Source organism: Pinus tabuliformis, chromosome 1_2, assembly GCF_031772625.1.
Source record: "Pinus tabuliformis cultivar Carrire ecotype Pingquan chromosome 1_2, CPIR1, whole genome shotgun sequence".
In the NCBI taxonomy this organism is placed as follows: domain Eukaryota; kingdom Viridiplantae; phylum Streptophyta; class Pinopsida; order Pinales; family Pinaceae; genus Pinus; species Pinus tabuliformis.
In genome coordinates this window covers 444,617,906-444,639,232 of record NC_142298.1, presented here as the reverse complement: position 1 = coordinate 444,639,232, position 21,327 = coordinate 444,617,906, and the positions used below count along the sequence as shown (strand labels likewise).

Here is a 21,327-nt window from a genome sequence, read left to right as displayed (position 1 = left end):
TCTTCCTATTGCTAAATAAATCCCAAACCCTACCTTACAAACCCTAAAACCTTACCTTGCCCAAAACACAAAACCTACCCTATCAAAATACCCCAAAACCCCCTGTATATCCCTAAACAAAATTCTCCTATAAACCCCTATTCCCATTATATTATCCCCCTCCTAATACTCCCTTTTTAATTGTCCCCTTGGTGGTAGATTATCAAAGCAAACTCCAGCTTCACTATAATCAAAGGGCAGCCTAAATTCAGTTTACAAATAGCAGTCATGGCATCCGAGGTTTCATCAGAATATGAGGAGGAGACCCACAGTGATACAGCTTCAGGAGAACAGGCCCCCAGGAGACATCACCGAAGTGGCAAACATGTTAGAGATGAGCCAAACACCCTCACCGAGTTACATGCATGCTCTCTTGCTATGTCATGTTTCCAACACTTAGCATGTTTTGAATTTTGTCAAAGGGTGGCAAATGTCAGAGTTCATCATGATTTGGCCCGTCTTTTTGCACTTCACCTACATGGAGGTCAGTCTATCTTGGCTGGGGTCACTTTCACATTGACACCCGAAGCCATATCAGTGGCAACAGGCATACCAAATGTTGGAGAACAGTGTCATAAGAAGAAGAAGGTGGAGAGGCATCATTATGAGCCTTACATTAAGGCCAGTTGTTTGAGTCAGCTCACGAGAGTTTTCCCGTTCAGATTTTTGAGAGATGAGTATGCTTCGCTCATGAAACTGATCATGAAATACTTCAGTTGTGAGGGGAGGTTTTCTCGCCTTTATGCCTATCACATCAGGTTGCTCATGCACTTTACCAGGGTGCAAATGATGAACCTCCCATTTTTCATCTGCGGAAACATAGAGAGGATGAAAAATTTCATGCAGCACAAGACCCCTCGACAGCAGCTCAACAGTGTTTATCACTTTGCTCTTATCCGGATTTTGGTGGACCATCAGTTGGGATTGCAGGGTATTGCTTGGGAGGACTTCATCTCCCGTGACTTCTTCAGCGCTCCACAGGTAGTATCAGAGGCAGAGCATGAGATAGGTGGCCCATCTCATCAGTATGAGCGACATGAGACTGCTACTATGCCAGTATACATCACCTATCAGAGAGGCAGTAGACCCTTATTTGTAGCAACAAAGCGAGTGTTATCTCCACCCGGGGTGGAAGGGGCCTCGCTTCCGACATCGGCATCACATGAGCAGGGCAGAGGTAAGGAGCCAGTGCAGGAGGAAGGGCCATCAGGTGAACGAGAGACCGAATTCGTTCTCCTCCATGATGATGAGACAGATGCAGAACCAACAAATGCAGAGCTTACAGAGATCATCCAGGAGCAGCAATCAGTGATTGAGTCCTTATCCCTTGACTTGGAGAGGGCCAAGTGGAACATGAAGTACCTGGAGCAGAGAAACAAGCAGCTTGAGGATCAGCAGGCGATTATGGAGCTGCAAAACATTCGTGAGCATCGCCAAGCTGCTCAAAGGAGAAGAGTTGAGCTCACATCATTGGAGCAAGAGATCAATGAGGATCGGGAGGCCCATCTCGAGAGCGTGAACATGCACTTGGAGAGGCTGCTGGACAAGGCCGATCAGGACCTTGCCTTACTGAGACACATGGCTTATCGTTACAGGACACGAAACATGAGTGCAAGGGCCCGGATAAGGAGCTTGAAGGCGAAATTGAGGAAAGCAACAAGAAAGGCAAAAGAGGCAAAAGAGCAAGATCGGCTTCGAATCTTGGCTGAGGCTTCCTTGGCCCATCATAACACCCCATAGGGAACCTCCAGCCCAAATTTCAAGAAATTTGGGGAATTTTTGGTCACATGACAAATTTTTGGGCAAAAAACAGGGTTTTTCTCCCTGTGCGCCGCGCTTAGAGCTCCAAATGAGGAATGGTTTGCATTTTTGGATTCAGCATGGAAAATCACGACTACTGGTGCCCGGACAAGAAATTTTGGCAAGAGATGAGTCTCCAAAAGGTCAAAAAACACCCAAAAATGGCCTCTCTGCCACTTTTTTGACACACAGGAAGCAGTCTTGGGAGAATGAAGATTTGGAGGGGCAAATGAGCACCAAATTCAAAAATTCCAGTGGGGTTAGAAAGTAGACAGGACAGCTTTCCAACAAGCCCACTTGGGCACATTTTGGACACCTGCAAGTGCCCCAAAACAGGCCCCAAAGTAGCGCGGCGCACAGAGGAAAAATTGCCCAATTTGCTTCTGTTTCGCGAAATTTCGGTTCGCGACTTCTCCAAGTGGGCCCACTCATCTACACTTCGATTTTTTGGCACCAAAGGCGGCATTTAAAGTGCTTTTTTCTCCAGATTGGCTTCTATCCAAGTGGCGAAGGAAGGCAAACGGTCACCCAAGCCAAATGTCATGTTTATAGCGCTGCACCTGTAGCTGATGGTTGGCTCTCCATCTCCATTTTGCAATGATTCGAGTAACTCCCCAACCCTTGGGCGTTCTATCTCTTCCTTACACATTCTATATATTGTATGCAAACTATTTGCAAAGGGTGGGTTGGCTTGTAACTTCTGGGAGACTGTGGGAAAGAAACTCTGTTTCTTCACTGTATATTTTTGACAGAGAATTAATGAAAGGCAGCGGCTCTGTTTCATGAGATTCTTGTGGTTGTGAGTGTAGTAAATGTGTCTCTTATGTTTTCATATGTATTTCATTATGTTTCATAATTCAATTCATGTCCATTTCCAGTGAAATTTTCTGAGTGAGATTAGGTAGAATTCAATTTTATTGCTCTACCTGTGGGAAAATTTCATGTTCAGTGTTCTTCTTCTGTTGAAAAGGATTCATGTTCCTATGCCCTTTTCACACTCCTCAGCAATCTCTCCGTTCCGAGTTATTCCAAACTAGATTGCTACACTTTCCGCCTGCCTTGCCTCACGAAGTAATCTGTGCCTTTGTATTAAATTCTCTGTTCTTTGTTGACCGTTGGTCCCATACCATCCCAAAAGCTCAGTCATTCATAGAAATTGTTTCGTGTATCCCTATTCACTTACTAGCCTAAGATCAATATTTCACTGTAAGTCATCTCAGACCGTTTTTGCTTATATATTCACTGAGCGTGACTCGGAGAGATCGGAGAGAGCCCTCTCCTGTTCTGGTAGGGCTAGCTACCAGACTGAGCGTGGTTTGTGGTTACCCTAATTTTTGCCTTCCTTCAGCCTAAGGTAGATTTAGGTGCTAACATAGTGGCGACCAGTAATGGCACATTGTGCAGCGAACAACGTTCAAAGACTCGCATCATTATATCGTGTGCCATGGCTCTGATACCACTGTAGCATAAAAACTATGGCTGAAGCAAGAAAAATTGATAGCTTGGAAACTTGAATGTAAAAATACACACAGGTATTTGTAATAATAATTTATTATATATATAAAATTGTATAAGATGATATAAGATTGATTGAATGTTACAATGAGGACCCGCGTTTATATACCTAAGCAGGTGTCCTTTCATGAATGGGCATGTCTTTTAGACATGCCTTTTCACTTAAGTTAATGACTATTTAACCTAATTAATATTTAATTATTTAATATTTATATTTATTTTATTTATTTAATTGTTATGAATTATATTCATAACAAATTCTCGGGACAGCCACTCTTGTAGTGACCTTTCTTATGACATTGATAGCACTCTATCTTAGACATGTCAACTTTCTTCCTTGGTCCCTTCGATCTCTTTCCTTTATGATGAGCAACATAAGCATTTGATACTTCTTCAGGATTGGCAACCATTGAGATCCTTAATTCTTCTTGACTACATGCGGTCCATAATTCTTCAAAGGTGGGAGCTACCTTCCAACTGTTGAGACCTGAAGCAAATGCACCCCAAGAGGGTGGCAATCCTAATATAGCAGTGATCACCAATTCTTTGTCCAGAATAATCTCATCGATGGCCAAGAGATCATCCCTGAGTCTAGCTATCTTCACAAAGAAGGTTGCCACAGTATCTTCTTTAGTCATTTTCGTATTCCTCGGCTCATTCTTCAAACTTGCTACTTGACCAATGTTCTTAATAGTGAACAGCTTCGACAAGGCTTCATACATCTCCTGAGCATGATCGATTTTAGCTATCAATGGGACAAGATTGTCTTTTATCCCTTCTATCATCAAAGTCATAGCCACCAATTCTAAATCCCTGAATTTTGCTTTGTCGGCACCACTGGCTTCTTCTGTAGGCTTCTTTACATTTCCTTTTACCAAATCCAATACCTTGTTCTTCTCGAAGATTAGGTCAATCCTCTTCTTCCAAGATCTGAAGTTAGATGCTCCTTCAAGTTTGTTCTCACCCTCGATTGAGTTAGACATCCTCCTTGAATATAATAGACTCCTTCCTTGAGATAGTGCCTATGAACGGATCTACCTTTTTCTTCTTTCTTCACCAAAGTTATAGATACCATGCTGGAAAATCAGAAAGGCAGTAAAGATTTTCTCGATCTTGATAATTACTTGTGATGTTTCTTATTATTACGATTATTTATATCTTCTTTCTTTAGTTCATCAAGCAATTACCAAAAGGATCAGTACATAAAACAATGGACACAAGATGTAGGCATATGCCAAGGCAAAACCCCCCTCGAGGGGAAAACCCAGTCAAAATAATTATTTCTTTCAATAGTATTCTTTGAGACTCTTCACCCTAGACCAATACCAGACCTTCCCTCCACACTAAGTTAGCCTCCAGAAGATTGACCTCTTCCCAACAACTTCGACTATGCAGCAACTTGCAACAGCTAACAGCTTCTGACAATAGTCCAACTTGGAAGACTTCGATCTCCCAATCCAGAGCACGAAACAGAGAGAGACCACCACCAAAATTTTGATTTTCCTTGACTCCTTAGACTCACCCAAACTCGCATTCACTTTGGCTTCCTAGCAACAGACTTTCCCAGCTACCCACTTCGCACTTTTGCCCAATAGAGAGAATTCGAACTTGATGAGAAGTGATGCTCCAAATGAATTCGATGTCCTTCCTTTTATAGGTTTCTTGTGGGGTCGAATAGGGTCTTAGGCCGACTTGATCTTCCCTTAGGCCGACATGGTGTGGAGGTTCCATAATTCATATTTGACTCAATACTAAACCTTTTTACATGATTCAAAAGCCCAAGAAGGGTCTCTTTAAATGTACAATAATTCTATAGACTCAGAATAAATACTAGAAGTCCTCAATGGGGACTTTGACCTAAAACATGGTGACCCAAGCATGAAACCCATGCTTTAATAAGTCACAATAAAAATAATAATAATTCCTTTTTTTATTCTTTTGACAAGTACATTACATAATGACTCAAGTACATTATTGAAGACCAAACATAGTTACTTTTTCCAACATCTTCTTTGTCCTTCAAAAAACCCACTTCACCACTCAATAACAAATTAAAATGTTAAACTCATTACCTTGGGTTCCAAGCCCACAACATTGGGTCCAAAACCCCAACACTTAGGTATATTGCCCACAAGTCTCCTTTTTGTGAATTTTCTCCACTCAGAAAATACCTTTTGAGCTACCCAAATTTCAACACTCCCTCTTAGTGAGGACGGTATTTCCACGTCCTCGTAGAAATCTCCAACTCCATGACTTTCCTTGCATGCCCATGAATTCCTTGCATGAGCCATGACTTTCCCTTGCATGGCCATGATTGTCCTCGCATGTGCCACATCTTCTTTTGTGCTTTATCAAGACTTATCTTGCAAGGTGTATGTACCATGACTTTTCCTTACGTGATCCATGAATGTCTTCACATGGTCTACCACTTTCTTTGCACCACCATGACTGTCCTCGCATGGTTAGTGACTGTCCTTACATGGGTTGAAAATTCCACTCTCTTGCTTGAACCTAAGGTTAGACTTCCACTGGGTGGCTAACTCTCCTTCACAGTCTCCCTCTAAAGCCAGACTCCCTCTGAGCCTACACAACCTCCACCTGGCTCACTCTATTTTCCTTCCTGGAAAAAGCTGTAACTGAACTTGTGTCCTTTCAAGGTCAGTCTTGAGCTACAGTTGAACACAGGGCCTAGTCCACTCTAGACGACGGCAACTCAACATGCAAGTGTCCTCATCCTCCTAGGTCAAGCACCTCATGTGCACAAGGCTCCATTATCGAATGTGCAAACCTACAACCCAGTGAAGATAATATCTTACAATCAACCTATCATCCACACAAAGCTACCTCGTCCATGCCAAAGCACTCCTTGCCAAGGCACTTGAGCAGTGTCAACATACTTTGACAAGTCAACGAAAGTCCATCATCAGCAACTTACCACACAACATATTGTTGTGCACCAAGTTCTCCACCAATCCACCAGAATGCCCATCCTGCCTCGTCACCAAACCAATCAAGGCCGCATCACCATGTTCTCAGTTGAACCTTCTACTCCATGTCTAGCCAACTCACTTGGAAACATTGTTGTTTCCTGCAACAATCTCACGGCTCCCACCTAGAGTTAACACCTGTGCACACTCTAATCTAGTTGCCCATCAAAGTCGCTTTGAAACCATGTTGGAATTTCCATGCACCCCAGGCCTGGTCTATGCCATAGCTAGGAACATAAACACATTAAAGATGCCCAACCAAAAACAACTTTGCACAGAGGAATATGACAGCAAATAGATCAACAACAATACACAGTATTTATGGCCCAAATAAGAAAACCTTATGGATCCCGTACCAGGGATCATGGCCCTTTACAAACTCCAGTACAATGTTATAGTACAAATCAGTCCTTTGACCAAATACAGCTAGGGTTGAGGCATAGTCCATCAGGTCCTCATCTGACCAACAAATAAATACAATCAGTAGGATACCAAACTCACTTAGGCTTCCTCCCTTTAGCCCACAGTACACTACAGCTAACCAGTTGTCCTTTGCAGCCAACTGCTAACCTCCAGTACTCTTATTGTCCTTGTTGTAGCTCATATCCTTTGGTTGCTACAATCTTCTTTTATCACATGGTCTGCTCCTTTAGAGCACGATTAGCCTTGATGCCCACCTAGCAAACTTGTTGTTTAATCTCCACCAGCAACTACTTGGCTTGGGTTGATCCTTTAGCCACCTTACTAGGTCTATTTACACCTTGGCCTTGCTATCAGTCTCCTTTAGCCACATTGCTAGTTCTATTTACACCTTGGCCTTGCTATCAGTCTCCTTTAGCCACATTGCTAGTTCTATTTACACCTTGGCCTTGCTATCAGTCTCCTTTAGCCACCTTGCTAGTTCTATTTACACCTTGGCCTTGCTATCAGTCTCCTTTAGCCTTCTGAGCAACTCCTAAGCCTGTTGCCCCACCAGACTAACCCTAAACCAGTCCTCGGCAGCCTTACTTCAGTTGGGGTTAGCTACCACGGTCCACCATTGTTAGAAAATCAGAAAGGCGGAAATATTTTCTTATATTGGCAATTACTTGTGATATACTTTTATTCTTATTAGCTTTCTTTATGTTCTTCTTTATCTTCTTTTCATCAAGCAATCATCAAATCAAAAGCATGAATATCAATGACACCAGAAGTAGGCACTCAGCCAGGGCTAAAACCCCTATAAAGGGGAAAACCCAGTCAAACTCTTCCACTAGTAGATTCAAATCAAATTGAGACAAACCAAGACCTTTAACTAGACCAAAAGACCTTCCTCACTCCACCAAGTCAACCTTCCAAGATGATTATGCAAACTTCAGTAGTCTCTTCTTGTCAACCAACTTCAACCCAGCTAGAACACAATATTTAGGCCCCCACCTTCCAGAATTTCGGCCCTACTGCAGATCTGGAATTTCAGCCTTCCAACAACAGCCCAGAAGCTCACACGTGTTGCAGAAGAGAGAGAAATTTGGCTTCCTTTTGCTTAACAAATGTCTCCTTCTTCGCTAGAGTTTTTCTCCTTCTTCTTAGGTATTTCGCTCCTCTTTTCTTCTCCAACTACTTCAGATCGAACTTGCTTGGTGTGTGCTCCAAATGAGGTCGAGTCGTTGCCTTTATAGAGTTAATTCCAGCGCCCAATTAGTCCAAATTGTCTTCCTTGAGGCCAACTTGATAGAGGAGGCCTAAATGACTCATTTTTCATCAAAATATTTTTTCTTTCTTGATATACAAAGCCTAAGAAGGGTCTATTACATGATGACATGGACAAACACTCTTGACATAAGCCCTAGAATCCTACAATGTAGGCTTTGACCTAGAAATAAACTAATAGAGCATGAAACCCATGCTTGATAAATAATTTTTCTTTCACAATAAAATTTCTTTTTCTTTTCTTTGACAAATACATTACAGTATGACTCAAATACAATTATGAAGACAGACACTAGTTACATTCTTCAACAACCATAAGCCTGTGGCCTAATTCTCCTGGCTGCGGGTAGCCCTAACAAACCCAGCCAGCGCTTTTAAGACCCTACAGCCCCCCAACGGGGCCTCAACTACCTTCCTGTAAATAAAGCCAGGCCTCAGCCTTCCTCCTTGGCTCTCAGCTTCCTACTCCATCCCTCAACGTGCTTCAACAAACCTTCTTTCAACTGCAGGTGGCCTCTTCTAGGCTTGTTCAAGCCTCGACCTTCATAGTGCTTCTAGTGGCTAATACAAAACACGATGCAGCCCTTAGACTAGGGCTTGGACCTCTTTTCACCCTCAAAAAGACCTTGGACCAAGCTCCTTGACTATGGCATCTTCTCTGCTGACCTCATCCTCCTTCTTGTGCGGCTATGTCCTTTGTAGCCTCCTCTACTCTCAGAAGTCAACCTCTCTCTAGTTGTGGCTCCTCTTCTTGGCTTGATAGTCCACTAGACCCATTAGAACAAACTTATCCTCTCCATCTTGAGCTACGTCTTCTCTCTAAGATCTGAAACCTCCCTGGATTCTCTTCCTTGGACAAAAGAAGTCACATCTTCCTTATGATCTTGGCCTATATTTATAGCTCTTGTCTAAGTGTCTTGGGGGTCTGCTTTGTCCTTCAAGAAACCCCACTTCACCACTCAATAACAAATTAGAATATTAAACTCATTACCTTGGGTTCCAAGCCCACAACTTTTGGTCCAAAACCCCAACACTTGGGTATCTTGCCTATTAGCACTCAAACCAGCGAGGGACCTAAAGGGGTTCCTAAGAGGGCAACTACTAGGTTAAGGGCAACGGTGGAGGCTTAGCCCACTGTCACCACAGCTAAGTCTCCCTGCTCTTTACGAACTTTCACCGATGGGAGGAGTCCTGGTAGTGTAGGGATCACTTGTAAGGTATATGTCAATGGATAGGTGAGAAGTGACCCTGAAAACCCTTTCCCAAGGATGGAGTGAAGAATGGAACTTGCTTGCTCTTTAAGCAAGGGACTTGGTCCACCAGGGGTAAGGGGTGAGGATTGGAGGGTTGAGGGAGAAAGGATAGGCTTATAAACAAGGTTCTCAATCCCTATAATCCTTGGGAAACTTGGATTCCCAAATGGTCCTTGACGAATAATCTTTATTGAGAAATGGGACCACACGGGGCCAAGTGGACCCAGCCTAGGTTCGGGGATGGAATGTAGCAACCAATGATGTTCCTATCCTGGACAAGGTGAGGGGAAAGGACCAAACAAGAATACTTTCTTCAAAAGGTTGAATTGATCCTATTGAGGTCTAGCCTTGGGGATGCCTAGGCACAATTCGATCCTAAAGCTAGGGCTTGGGATTCCTGGAGATTCCACCATAGAATTGCCTCAAATTTGGAGGGAGGCGACTCACCAGCGCAGTTGCCTATAGGAGATCAAATTTTTTCCTTGGGTAAATTCTTGAGAATTTGATGCCCTATGTGACCTAATGGGGCTAGACTTGGGGAAGAAGGGGAAAATGGTTAAAAGGGGGTTGAAATGATCACCCTTTTTGTGGGATCAGTGCCTAGTTCACTTGGGGATATGGAGTCAAGGATAATGATGAGTAAGAACTTGGTTTCTTGATCAAGGAGGCCCAGAAAGTCAACTTCGTCCAATGTTGAGAAAAAGAAAAGAAAAGTGACCTTCAAGCATTTATACTTTAAAGAAAATGATGCAAGCTTCTCGAGATAAATAAATCTCTACGAAATTTCATTCATATAACGTTTGGCCCATACATTAAATTAGCTAAAACATGCTCAATTCCACATTTCGATAATGTAGCAACTAGCCCTAATTTTAGCAGTATGCAGCAAGAATAATAGCATCAAAATTTACTTACAACATTATAGAGTATATCCAACTAGCATTTTGTTTGCTCAATAAAGTTCCAAGACAAGAGAAATAGCCCAAATCCATACATCAAAATTCATCCATCTCCAAAAGATATCCACCAAGGAAAAAGTGTGAAAAATCTCTATGATTAGAGAGATCCCAAGTCAAGTGATGATACAAATGAATGTATCTAACATCAATATATAGCCTCCTAATGAGTTTGAATTAGCCTATGGGCCCCTAAAGATAAAATAATGTGCAAATAATAACTCCTAATGGTGACAAGCCCACCATACTAGCTCATAATGTAAAAACAAGCCTCATAAGGGGCCAAATAATGATGTATGCATGTCGTAGGACCCTCTAAAGGCTCAATAACATCCTGAAGTGCCATATTGAGGAATAAATTCCTCGGAATATGATGGACAAGGGGGTGGCCCCTTGTTCTCCAAGTAGTAGACTTGTGGTGCTCTCAGTGGGTCTGAGGGCACATCAATGACCCCATGGGTCTCCATATGAATCGGAGATGTCTGTAGATCCTCTGCAATGGTCCAAGTGGTGGAATGAATGCTACCATGACATCGTACAAGTGCTGGGACACTTGCCAAGAGTGTGGGGCTCCTGTGGGGGCCTGCTGAGCATAATGTACCAATCATGTCACCATCGTCCCAAAAGTGGATCGCTAGTAGTCTCTGAACATCCATGAAGATCTATGGAGTGTTGTCTGCTGCTATGGAGGCCCATGGCTCTCTATGCACACCCTACATGTGCCAATGTGGACCTCTAGGGTTAGGATCCCATATAGGGAAGCCAAACCCAAATGGAAACCACCTGCAATCCTGCATAAGATCCAATGTGTCCCCTAGGCTTCCAGTACAATTAGTCATTAGAATAATCAGGTAAAAGAGCTTACAAACCATGGATAACAAAGTGGGCACTTCATAATGGCATGCCCTTCCGTAGTGGGCTTTGGCATGTGCTAGTGTCTCCAAGCTCCAAAGGGGGTTAGCCAGGTACCTTATTAGGTGGTTTCAACCCTTAGAGGGGATAGTATGTCCAAGGTACACCCTTCTAATGGGGGTGGCAAGTGACAAATAGGTGAGATGGAATAGGGAATGAGAGGAGCAGTCCCGGGCCACATAATGGGGCATAGGGGTAGCTAGATAAGGGGAAGCCCACATCTGGGTATATAATGTATATGAGGGAGCAGTCGTGGTACATGAGGTGCCCCGACCTTGATTTTTCCACCATTCTTTATCTGTCTTTTGCCTTTTATGAATTTTCTTTAATTAACTGCTTGGGGCTCAAAGGACAAGAGCATGATGTGTATAATATAGCAGTGATTACCCCTTTTGAGGTAGGGCGGTTCATTGCCCTCTAGGGGTTGGGACAATCACGGGTTCTTGAATGATAGAGGAGGCCCATTTAGGGCCTACGGAACCAGGGTGATAGCCATGGATGGGGTAGAGCTCATGTGTCGTCTTTTGCCCACATGCTAATTATTTTTGTCTCAGCCACCTTTTTGCATTTTGTGGTACAATTTCATGTTAAATGTGGCAAATTATGCTTTTTCTTCTTTTTTAGTTGCTTCTACCTACGGGGCATCATTCCAAGCCTGACCCAAGGTGGGGGCAAAGGGGATAGGGAGGCTAGCCCTATGAGGACCCAGAATGGGAATGTGGACCCAGGTGGGAGAAATGATGAATGGGGGTATAGTGAGTTGAAAGGGAGTAGTGTCTGCAGGTAAAGGAGCAGGACCATGCACCCAAAGTCGGGGTTTCCCAAGTAGTACCACCCTAGAACCAAATGGCCAATAAAGAAGATCCCACGGGACTAAGATCCAAGGGTAGCAACCAAAAGAGTTCAAGGAGACAAGAATACAAACTAAGCCCACTCTTTCCGCCAAATCCCCCCATCAATCCATTCCCATAGGTATCCATGTTAAGTAAACTCAATACTCAATTACCAAATGACAAGACATACCTTTAGATTCGGGAGGCCCACCTTCAAACATACGAACAATACAAGTGGGTGAAAGACCACATAGTTGGCTCAGGTGGCAGAGAAATGGCACAACGAGCTAGTAGGAGGCATCGAGAGGCTGTTCGCTGCCGGCTGAGGCTCATCATGGAGAAAAAAATTCTCCTGGAGATATCACCCACAAAGTGGTGGGTAACGTTGCCCACAAGCCTCCTTTTTGTGGGTTTTCTCCACTCAAAAATACCTTTTGAGCTACACAAATTTCAACATATTTAAAAAGCATGGAAAGTCATCATCGATGATCGATTGTGGAAAACTCTCTTACGTAAAAAATTTCTTTTGCATTAATAAAATTGTGTCAAGTGGCCAAGTTGGCTGAGGCCATGGAGTGTTTTCCTCTTAAAGTATTTAAAGTACATAAAAATATTGGTGTTATGATCTTTGATCTGGTTGTGTGAGTGGTTACTAAAGGTGTTTGTCTCATATGGAATACCTGTTTTCCCAAATAAAAAACTTTGTATTCAGTTGGTAAATGAAATTATGCCTTGAACCTCTAAAGTTCAATGCCTTCGAGAAGTGATCATGTGTATCATTCAATTCACAGCAAGCCTCCACTACAATCTGAATTATCTTCCAATTTATCAGGCTATATTGTCTATTTGTTGCCTTTGTTTTCATTTTGATGGCCACAAGTTCCAGGTTATGTATTTGGCTTTGTCCAAGTATAACCAAGTGTTCCTATGTATTTTTCAATTCTGAGGTTTTCCCCTTTTTTATTATTTTTTATGCTTTTATATATTTTTAAATATGTGTTGCTGTTGCTGTTGCCCTTTCATTTCCTGCAAATTTGGGTGAAGTTTTCAGCCATTCTAGACACCCATACCCATGTTCGAAACACTAGTGCAACACTGGCTTTTGCCTTTTAAAGAATTCATACAAATATATTCTATGCTTGTTTATAGATAATCTTAGTTCTTCTAAAGGTTTAGAACGTGAAAAAAAAAAAAATTACAAATTAATTTCCCCTTTATTAATTCAAAACTTATAAATCCAAAACCTTTTAATGATTTACATCAATAATTAATAATCCATGTAATTAAGTTATTATTTGGCTTACATTAATGCTTGCATTAACAAGATATTTATTTACCAATACCCTTGAATAAGCCAAATAATATTTGCATTAATGCTTACATTAATATGGCAAAATATTTACCCCCGATGCGGGTGGTGACGTGTTGAGGGAGGACGAGCCACATGCCCAGCATGTGCCGCCTCGTGGTAATCTTTATGAAGCTGGTTCGACCGTCAATGTATAGCGGCTCAGCATACACGCGATGGAATTCATTGCAGTTAATGCGCCGGGGCAGAATGCAGTTAATGTTCTGGGGAAGAGGAAGCTCAGAACTCGATCTCAGCAAACAATGTGGGAACCTTGGCAAGTTAAATCCAGACGGATGTGGGAGCAGAGGAATTGTGAGCCGAGGGAGGCCAGGAATTCAGCTGCAGTGCAAGTTTTGGTTTGCCGCTGTAACTCGGGGTGTGGCAGACAGCAGTGGTGGCAATTCAAAGGCTCTCTGGTTCAGTGGGAGGCACGAAGGGTCAATTCGCACGCAGAAGAAAGGTGCTCGGAAATTGAATTGGTCTGGGCATACGAGGGTGGCAACGAGGCAAACATGGTTAAACTACGGGAGCGACAGCCGAGTAGACGAGGACCAGGGAGAGGGTCCTCCTCTCGAACTCCTGCAGCAGACGAACACCATCATTGCTGCTGTTGCTACTGTCACAGGAGAGCCAGAGCTACACAGCTCCCATGTGGGCAATTTCTGGAGGTTGGCAGTTCGAGTGAGAGAGGGCCACTGCTGCCTGCGTTTGGCTCTGTGGTATTCACCTTGGGCGGCTCACGGGATACCACAGGAGTCAATGCCCATATCTCTGTTTTATTTACAAGAATTCCTGAAGAATTCGAGGCAGGCGCACCGGAGGGCATGGTGGAGAAACCTTCAGAAGGTTCGGGCACGAAAGCAATGGAGAAGCCACCAGAAAGTTCGGGCAAAGAGGATGCTGGCAAGGGTAGCACGGAGGAGCTGCCGCCGGTTGAGCAAGAAGGTTTGGGGAAGGAAGCGGACAAAGACACCGGACCATACTTGGGGCCGGCACCTCCGGGCGTGGACGAGGACAAATGGAAAGCCATGTGGGCAGGTGTCCCGGAGGGAAGGGGATGGTGCTATGTGGTGGAAGACCCAAGCCTCTGCGAGGAACCGGACAGCGAGCCCCAAATCCACTCAGTCCCTCCTCTCTCCACCAGAAACGAGGACCAAAGCCCCTGCGGGTAAGTCGGTCACGGAAACAACTGTGCGTCGGTCTGGTTGGAATTTCCTGAGTCTGTCTATCTGGCCCATGTATGTCGGGTTTAGCTTTAATTTTCTTTACTGTTGTGTTCAGTCAGTCACGGTTGATAGCCCCTGCGTGGGCAGACATGATTTTGTTTAAAGCAATGAAGCTCCATAGATTGTTGATTCTCTCTGCTTTTGAGCCTCCAGAAGCAATAGTTTTTTGGAAATACTCTGTTAGCTTGGTTAGTCGCCTGAGGGATAATTTTGGTAGTTCAGTCGGTGCTGCCCCTGCGAGGGAGCTTCTTGTTTCAAAGTCTAACCTTTCCAGGGTGCATCTGCTGGCCTTGGAATGCCTGCATTACTGTCTGTAATATGTTTTTGTAAATATAATAGAAACTCTTAGATAGTCTTTTAACAACAAAAAAAAAATATGGCAAAATATTTACACTTGAAGATCCATGTGTAATTAAGTACTAGTGAAAGTCAATGGCTAAGAAGACCCTTCCATCACCTTAGGGAGCATTGGCCAAGCTACCATCTAAACTTTTGCCTCCTACCCAGGCCAGAATGGTGAATGGGCAAATATTTCTACAAATACCCTTCAACTCATTAGGCCTGGTAGCAAGGCTCCATCCTCCAATTCTTCTCAACATATGTGATTCCTTTGTGAGGCACAAAGTCCAAGTCAACCACATCATTGGGACCCTTTTGGGCTCTATCTCTACTGATGGCACTGTCAACATGCACAATTTTTCATATTCCTCGCAACCAATCCTCGTCACTTTCTCCACTTCAAACCCTTCCCACCGACAAAGATTGAGGTCGCAACTTCCAATGAAATAACTAGGCCTATGTGAGGTGGAGCACTTCCATACTCATTGGTCAAGAAGATGCCAAAAGCCATTGGGTGTCGATCAATTGTTTGACAAAACTCCTGCAAGGCATCTGGAATATTGAGCACCAAAGGATGTAAACAAATTGTTTTCAGAAACTTTTGAAATAATTATTTTTCAAATATTTGTGAAGTCCTTGTCTGGGAGAACAATCACTCTTGATGTGACTTCCATGTATTTTATTGTTGATATTAAGGCACAGATCTGGCTTCAAGAGGGGATTCCTATCTCCAGGCAGAGACTACTCTCTGCTGGAAAGCAGCTCAAAGATTCCAGACCACTATGTGCATATAATATTTCAAAGGCACCAACCCTACATCTAGGGCTTCTTTTATGTATAGGTGCCAAGCATGAAGGGAAAAACTCCTCATCTAGTGTGATTGCCAAGGGAAAGGCTCCTTCTTTTAAAGAAACTCCTCTTTGGTCCAGGACAGCTCATAACAATTTCCCTTCGATGCCTGAGTAAGTTCCTATTCATTCCTTTTGTATAGAAAAGGTAGCCATAATACCAACCTTGAAGTTGGATCCAGCTTGGGTCAATGATGGGGAGGAGTATTACTCAAACCATGGCATGATCATAGGTTCAATAGTATTTGACCCTCTCTTAAGCATATCTAAACTTGGATGAAGATATCTTGGCAATCCTTCCTAGAAAATATTTTGGTTGCTGGTAATCCATCCAACAGCAAAAGGTTTCTTTGTTCTAGAGTTCATCACCAACATTGGCAAAGGTGAAGTTGCAAGTAGAGGACCTTGGTTCATGGGGTTACAGACCTCTTTATGAAGCCATAGCACGTTGGTTTTAACTTTTAAACCACATACAGAATCTCTATCAGAAGTCCTTATTTGGGTCAGATGGCCTAGTCTTCCATTGGAATATTAGGGCTTCAAGACTTTTAACGCCATTGGTAATACTTGGGTAAGTATATCAACCTTCTTCCGGAAACATGTAAGAATGTTTCCAACACTTTCATTCAGATATGTATGCTAATTTGTGCAATGGTCTTCCAGATCAAATAGTGTTGGAAAGAAGAGATGGAAACTAGAGACAAATTAGGAATTACAAAAACATTGTTGTATACTTTGATGATGGACATGTGGTGGCCTCATGTCCTAAGGCAAAGAGTTCTTCGGTGTCTAAAAGGAAGAATAGACAAGCCTGCTAGTGGAAAGATTCAAAGAAGGATAACCATTGGGTGAAGCCATCCAAGCAATAACAGGATTTTGAAACTCTTAAAAATATCCTTAGATTTGATGAAATTTGAGATTTTTTGAGAAAAAATGCCATATGTAGTGACTGAGTTCACAACCTGCTCTCTCTCAGCCACATTCATTCGGATCTGCACTGGCAGCATTCTTCCTCCAAGCTAAATGAGTCCCAGCAGTGCATTAATTAGATCTGACTCATGATGTAGGTCTGCCCTCTTCCTGTTGGATTTTAGTGCATGGTAAGCAGACCTACACTGCTACGAACTCAAGGCAGCTAAAAGAACAAAAGCCTCTCAAAACCGCAAGTAAGAATGCTAGATCTACAAACAAATGAATGACAAACTGAACAGCAAACTAAATATTGCAGCAAATGCTAAAATTTAAATAATCACACCTCTGTTTATTAACTAAAAATAGAAAATTAGATAGCAAACAGCTCACTCAAAACTCAATATGAATAACACCTTTACCCTGCCTTTCTTTTTTAGAAGAAAAAAGTCTAGGGATTTACAAAATTAAACCATCCCTGTGGGGCACCCTGTAATGTCCCCAGCCACTTAGGAGAAATAAGAGGGGTTCCGCTAGCTGAATAAGTTCCCGTAGGCTAAGGCGGGAAAAAAATTTAATAAGGGAACCTGATTCACCTAGGAAATACTCTATAACTGTCTAAAGGGTGAAAAGGGGACATATCCCAGGCTAATGAAAAGTCCCTTTAATTTGATAAAGTGGACTTCTTCTAAAGTGACTTAATAAAATATTAAAAGGGTAAAATGGCAGCAAAAGTGGCCACTCAATTATAAAAAAAGAAAAGTGATGAGTTTATCCTCATTTTTTCACTTGCATTTTGAGAAAAGAAGCTCTTGAAGAATTTTTGGGAGAGAAGCTTAGGGTTTGAGAAACCCTAGCCGTCATAGCTAGCTTCAATGTTGAAACTAGACACCCTAGTTGGTTCCAAGAGTGAAATCACTCAGATTTCACCATTGTGCTTTCATGGAGAAAAAAAATTGCAGGAGATATTGAGCTAGAAGAGGTTTTTTCAGTTGATTTATTTCCTGAATTTGTGTTCTCTGTATTTCTTGTGATAGGTGGAGGTACATCTTTCCATAAATATGCTTTGAGGACAAAGCATTTCTAAAAGGGATGGCAATGTTATGAACATAAATATTAAATAATATAAAATTCATAATTAAATAATAACTTATAATCAATGAAGGAAGATGTCCCAACTACAAATACATGGCTATTAATGAAGAGCACTCCCACCTAGCTATATATATGAGGCCCTCATTTGTAATATCAATATCATATCATTTTTACTCATACAATTTATATATTTACAGTCCTTGTGGATATTTTATTAGCAACCCATATTTTGATTATTACATTGTTATGGCAATCTAGAATAGCATGATGCATATCCAACCAATCCATCTCAAAGAGAACAACATATGAATCAATAGGTATGGTGTTCAAATTTGCAATAATGCCAACACCATTAATATCTATTGGGCAACATTTAACAATCTCATCTTCCTTTTGGTTTCAATGGCTAGTTGAACCACTATGATTTCTCAAATGGATCTTACAACTAAATTAGGGGCAACGTAGCTATAACTTGCTCCAGAATCAAATGGTAAAAGGCAGATTTGCCATGTTACATTCAACCTCAGTCATAATTGACTAATGGTCTGCAAATCGATTCTCCAAGGCTGCATATATTCTTGGAATGTTTCTTCTCACATCTTCAACTGTAGTTGCCTCCTATGCATTGTGCATCGTACTCATTGTCTCCGTTATGAGGGAAATCTCTGTACAAGTGATCTCCTTCACATATCCAACATTTGATGGTTGTTGCCTTGTCCTTTTTCCCAAGGATTCTATCACCTTGGACCCACTCTCAATTAGTTGGAATCGTCAATGTGTATTAGAACCACTACTGAAGAAAGAAGTTTGAATCCCTTCTTCCTCTGATCCAACTTTTCCTTCTTATCTTTACAGGACTTCTAGAAAGTTGCTCAACCTTTGTTTTGATCACACTTTGCCTTCCTAATGGTCTCTTCTAGAGTCTTACATTCATCAAATTGAATCTTGTCCTTCTAAAATTATGGCAATCCACTTTTGAGACTTTGTATCTTCACCATTTTTTTCCTTAATAAATCCCACATATCTCAGCAACTCCAAAAACTTCCTCATATTCCTCCATGGTCATGTTTCCCAATTTGAGTTCAAATAAGTCATGCATTTTCTTGTCATAGTAGTGTTATAAAAGGTATTGTTGCTGGAAATATTTCTTGAACTGTTTCCAAGGAATTTTTATCTCATTAAAGTGCTTGACTTGCTTCAACTGATCCCACCACATTGAAGCATATCGTTGTAAATGGCATATGGCAATCCTGATTCCTAACTTCTAGACTGGATGAGTAGCTATGCAACTGAAAATACTTCCTTATCTCTAACAACCAAGATTCAGCATCCTCTCCCCTTCTGTTTTCACCTTCAAAAGTTGGTGGTTTAATCTTCCTAAGCTCTCCTTGCACACTGTCTTCTTCATGTCTCTTCTTTGGTGTCTTAGATGTCTATGACTTTGTGGCTGATTAAGTTGGTAAATACTAATGCTTTTGAATTCTAGTAGCACCTCTAAAGTGCTTAGCTCTACTATAACTATCCCTCCTTGCATGAGGTCCGCCTTCTTCCTCATGTCTTGACTGATTCATTCTTTATTTGCCTCAGCAACTGGTTTAGGCTTTGTAGCAGCTAAGTGTTTATTTGATTTTGTTCCTCCAAGCTTTAAACAACCTCTCATTATCAACTCTGTAATTCTACACCTCCATATTTAGACTCCTCATGGTTTTTACCAGTTGTAATGGCTCTATGTTGTCTCTATGTCCATTAGACTTTGTCTCTTCATCTCCTACACTTATATTCATGCCTCTATCTTCATTTTCATGATTGTAGGGTCTTTGTGCATCTTCCATAGGAAAATTATGGCGTTCCGAAACAAAGCCATAAGGCAAGTAAAGGTCTAGTGGACCAGGTACAACCCTAAAGAGGCAGCATGGGATCTAAAAGATGCAATGCAAGAGGCATACCCAAATCTGTTTTGAGATTTTGATGTAAACAAAATTTTGATGGAAAAATGTGTGTGCATATGTATGGCGAGTTGCACCAAGGATGATGCATCTGTTACAGGGAGGGAAATGTAATACCCTAGTTTTGATCCCCAATTAACAATGTACATATGTATATGGTGAAAGCTTGAGGGCCAAATAATGATGTAAATATGTGAATTGTACATCAATAATAAAAATACACCACCAGCCAGTAGCAACAGGTAGAGAAGGATAAGAATACGGACAACTATGAATCCACAAAAAATAAATGAAAGCAAATAAAGGCTCAAGTAAATAATAATATTTTTTATCCAGCCAAAACCTTTATTCCATTTTACCCTAAGTCGTTTATTTCGTACATTATCTTTTATTACCTTGGAGTGAGTTGCAAGTGAAGTTTGGATTTTTTGCAATTTAGAGTTCAATTCTGGTAAGGTTGCACCAAAACAGAGGACACTAGATAGATTATCAAATCATAGGCAGGCGCATACAAATACACAAAAAAAATAGATCCCGGGCAGCATCATCGCGGGGAGCTCTGCTTGACCAAATCTGGTTGAACCCTTTATGGGTGTCTTGGAGACCAAATCCCAGAAAATAGCTAATAGCCCCAGTTGAAAACAGTTTGCCAGCAACAAGAAGTGTTATAATCATAAGCATAAAACTCAAATGGACTTCATAATGAACATTATGTTTATGACTGCTTGCATTGTGTATACGATGTGAGCAACAAATTGCGTTCATCGTTTAAAAAGATAATAATAAACACAAAACAAATGAAAAACCTTTGCGTTATTTAATGTTTTAGGAAAGGGATTGCCGAGTGGTACCACGCACTGCTTGAAGCTGTTCTGTAAAGCCTCCAATGCATTTATGTCCTCCTCCGAAATGAACGGCTGACCATCTAGCAAGACAACTTAAACAAAACCATCAGGGTCCCTGTAAATGCTGTAAACAAACAGATCTTTCGTGCTGTTAGTTTGAGCATCGAAGATCTGAAGTAAAGGAGAGTGATATATCTAAAACAACGCAGAATTTAGTAATCACCAATGGCAGTTAGGCCTTCGATGTAAATAAAAGTTACGATCAAGCCAGTCGATATTGCTATAGCTAGAGCTAATTGCAGTATTTTCATTCTTGGGCGCTTTATTCTGATTTCCTAATTCAGCCAGAAGCATATCCCCCGGTACATGAATAATGTTTGTTGTTAGACCTTAAGCAGGTGTTTCCAAACTTTGCTTTGAAATTCAAGGGATCTCTGGAGTGTAGTTGAGCAGAATGCAGTGGAACAATACGGGGACTAGATTTTGTTTTTATGAGGTCCGGGGATTGAGAGTGACTCCAGGGCCTAAACGTCTTGAAGTCCAATTAATTAACTTGTGCGGTGTTTCTGTTTTTTCATACCTTCTTTTTAATTATGAGTTTTGAAATAAAATAAATTTATTTGAATTGCAATGGGTAATGCGAATACTTATCATTTACGGTTATGAGTAAATGATTAAATAAATAAATGTAGGTTAATCTATTTTTATTATTTTATTATTTGTTTTTTAAGTCTGGTTATTATTTTTTTTTTAACTTGGGAGTTTTATATATTTATCATGTCTA

The 21,327-nt window shown here is 41.6% G+C and overlaps 1 protein-coding gene across 1 annotated transcript in view; it reads right to left on the bottom strand.

The window, feature by feature from the left end:
• LOC149206272 (Glycosyltransferase family 29 (sialyltransferase) family protein) overlaps positions 1 to 21,090 on the bottom strand; it is a 102,719-nt gene extending 81,629 nt beyond the window's left edge. The window contains exons 1-2 of the mRNA XM_089395381.1: positions 20,767 to 21,090; positions 20,550 to 20,623 (exon numbers count right to left, since the gene is read on the bottom strand). Of these exons, the coding sequence (XP_089251507.1) occupies positions 20,550 to 20,623; positions 20,767 to 20,854 (162 nt within the window). The 5' untranslated portion in view covers positions 20,855 to 21,090. The remainder of the gene's footprint in view (positions 1 to 20,549; positions 20,624 to 20,766) is intronic.
• Between the last annotated feature and the right edge of the window lie 237 nt (positions 21,091 to 21,327).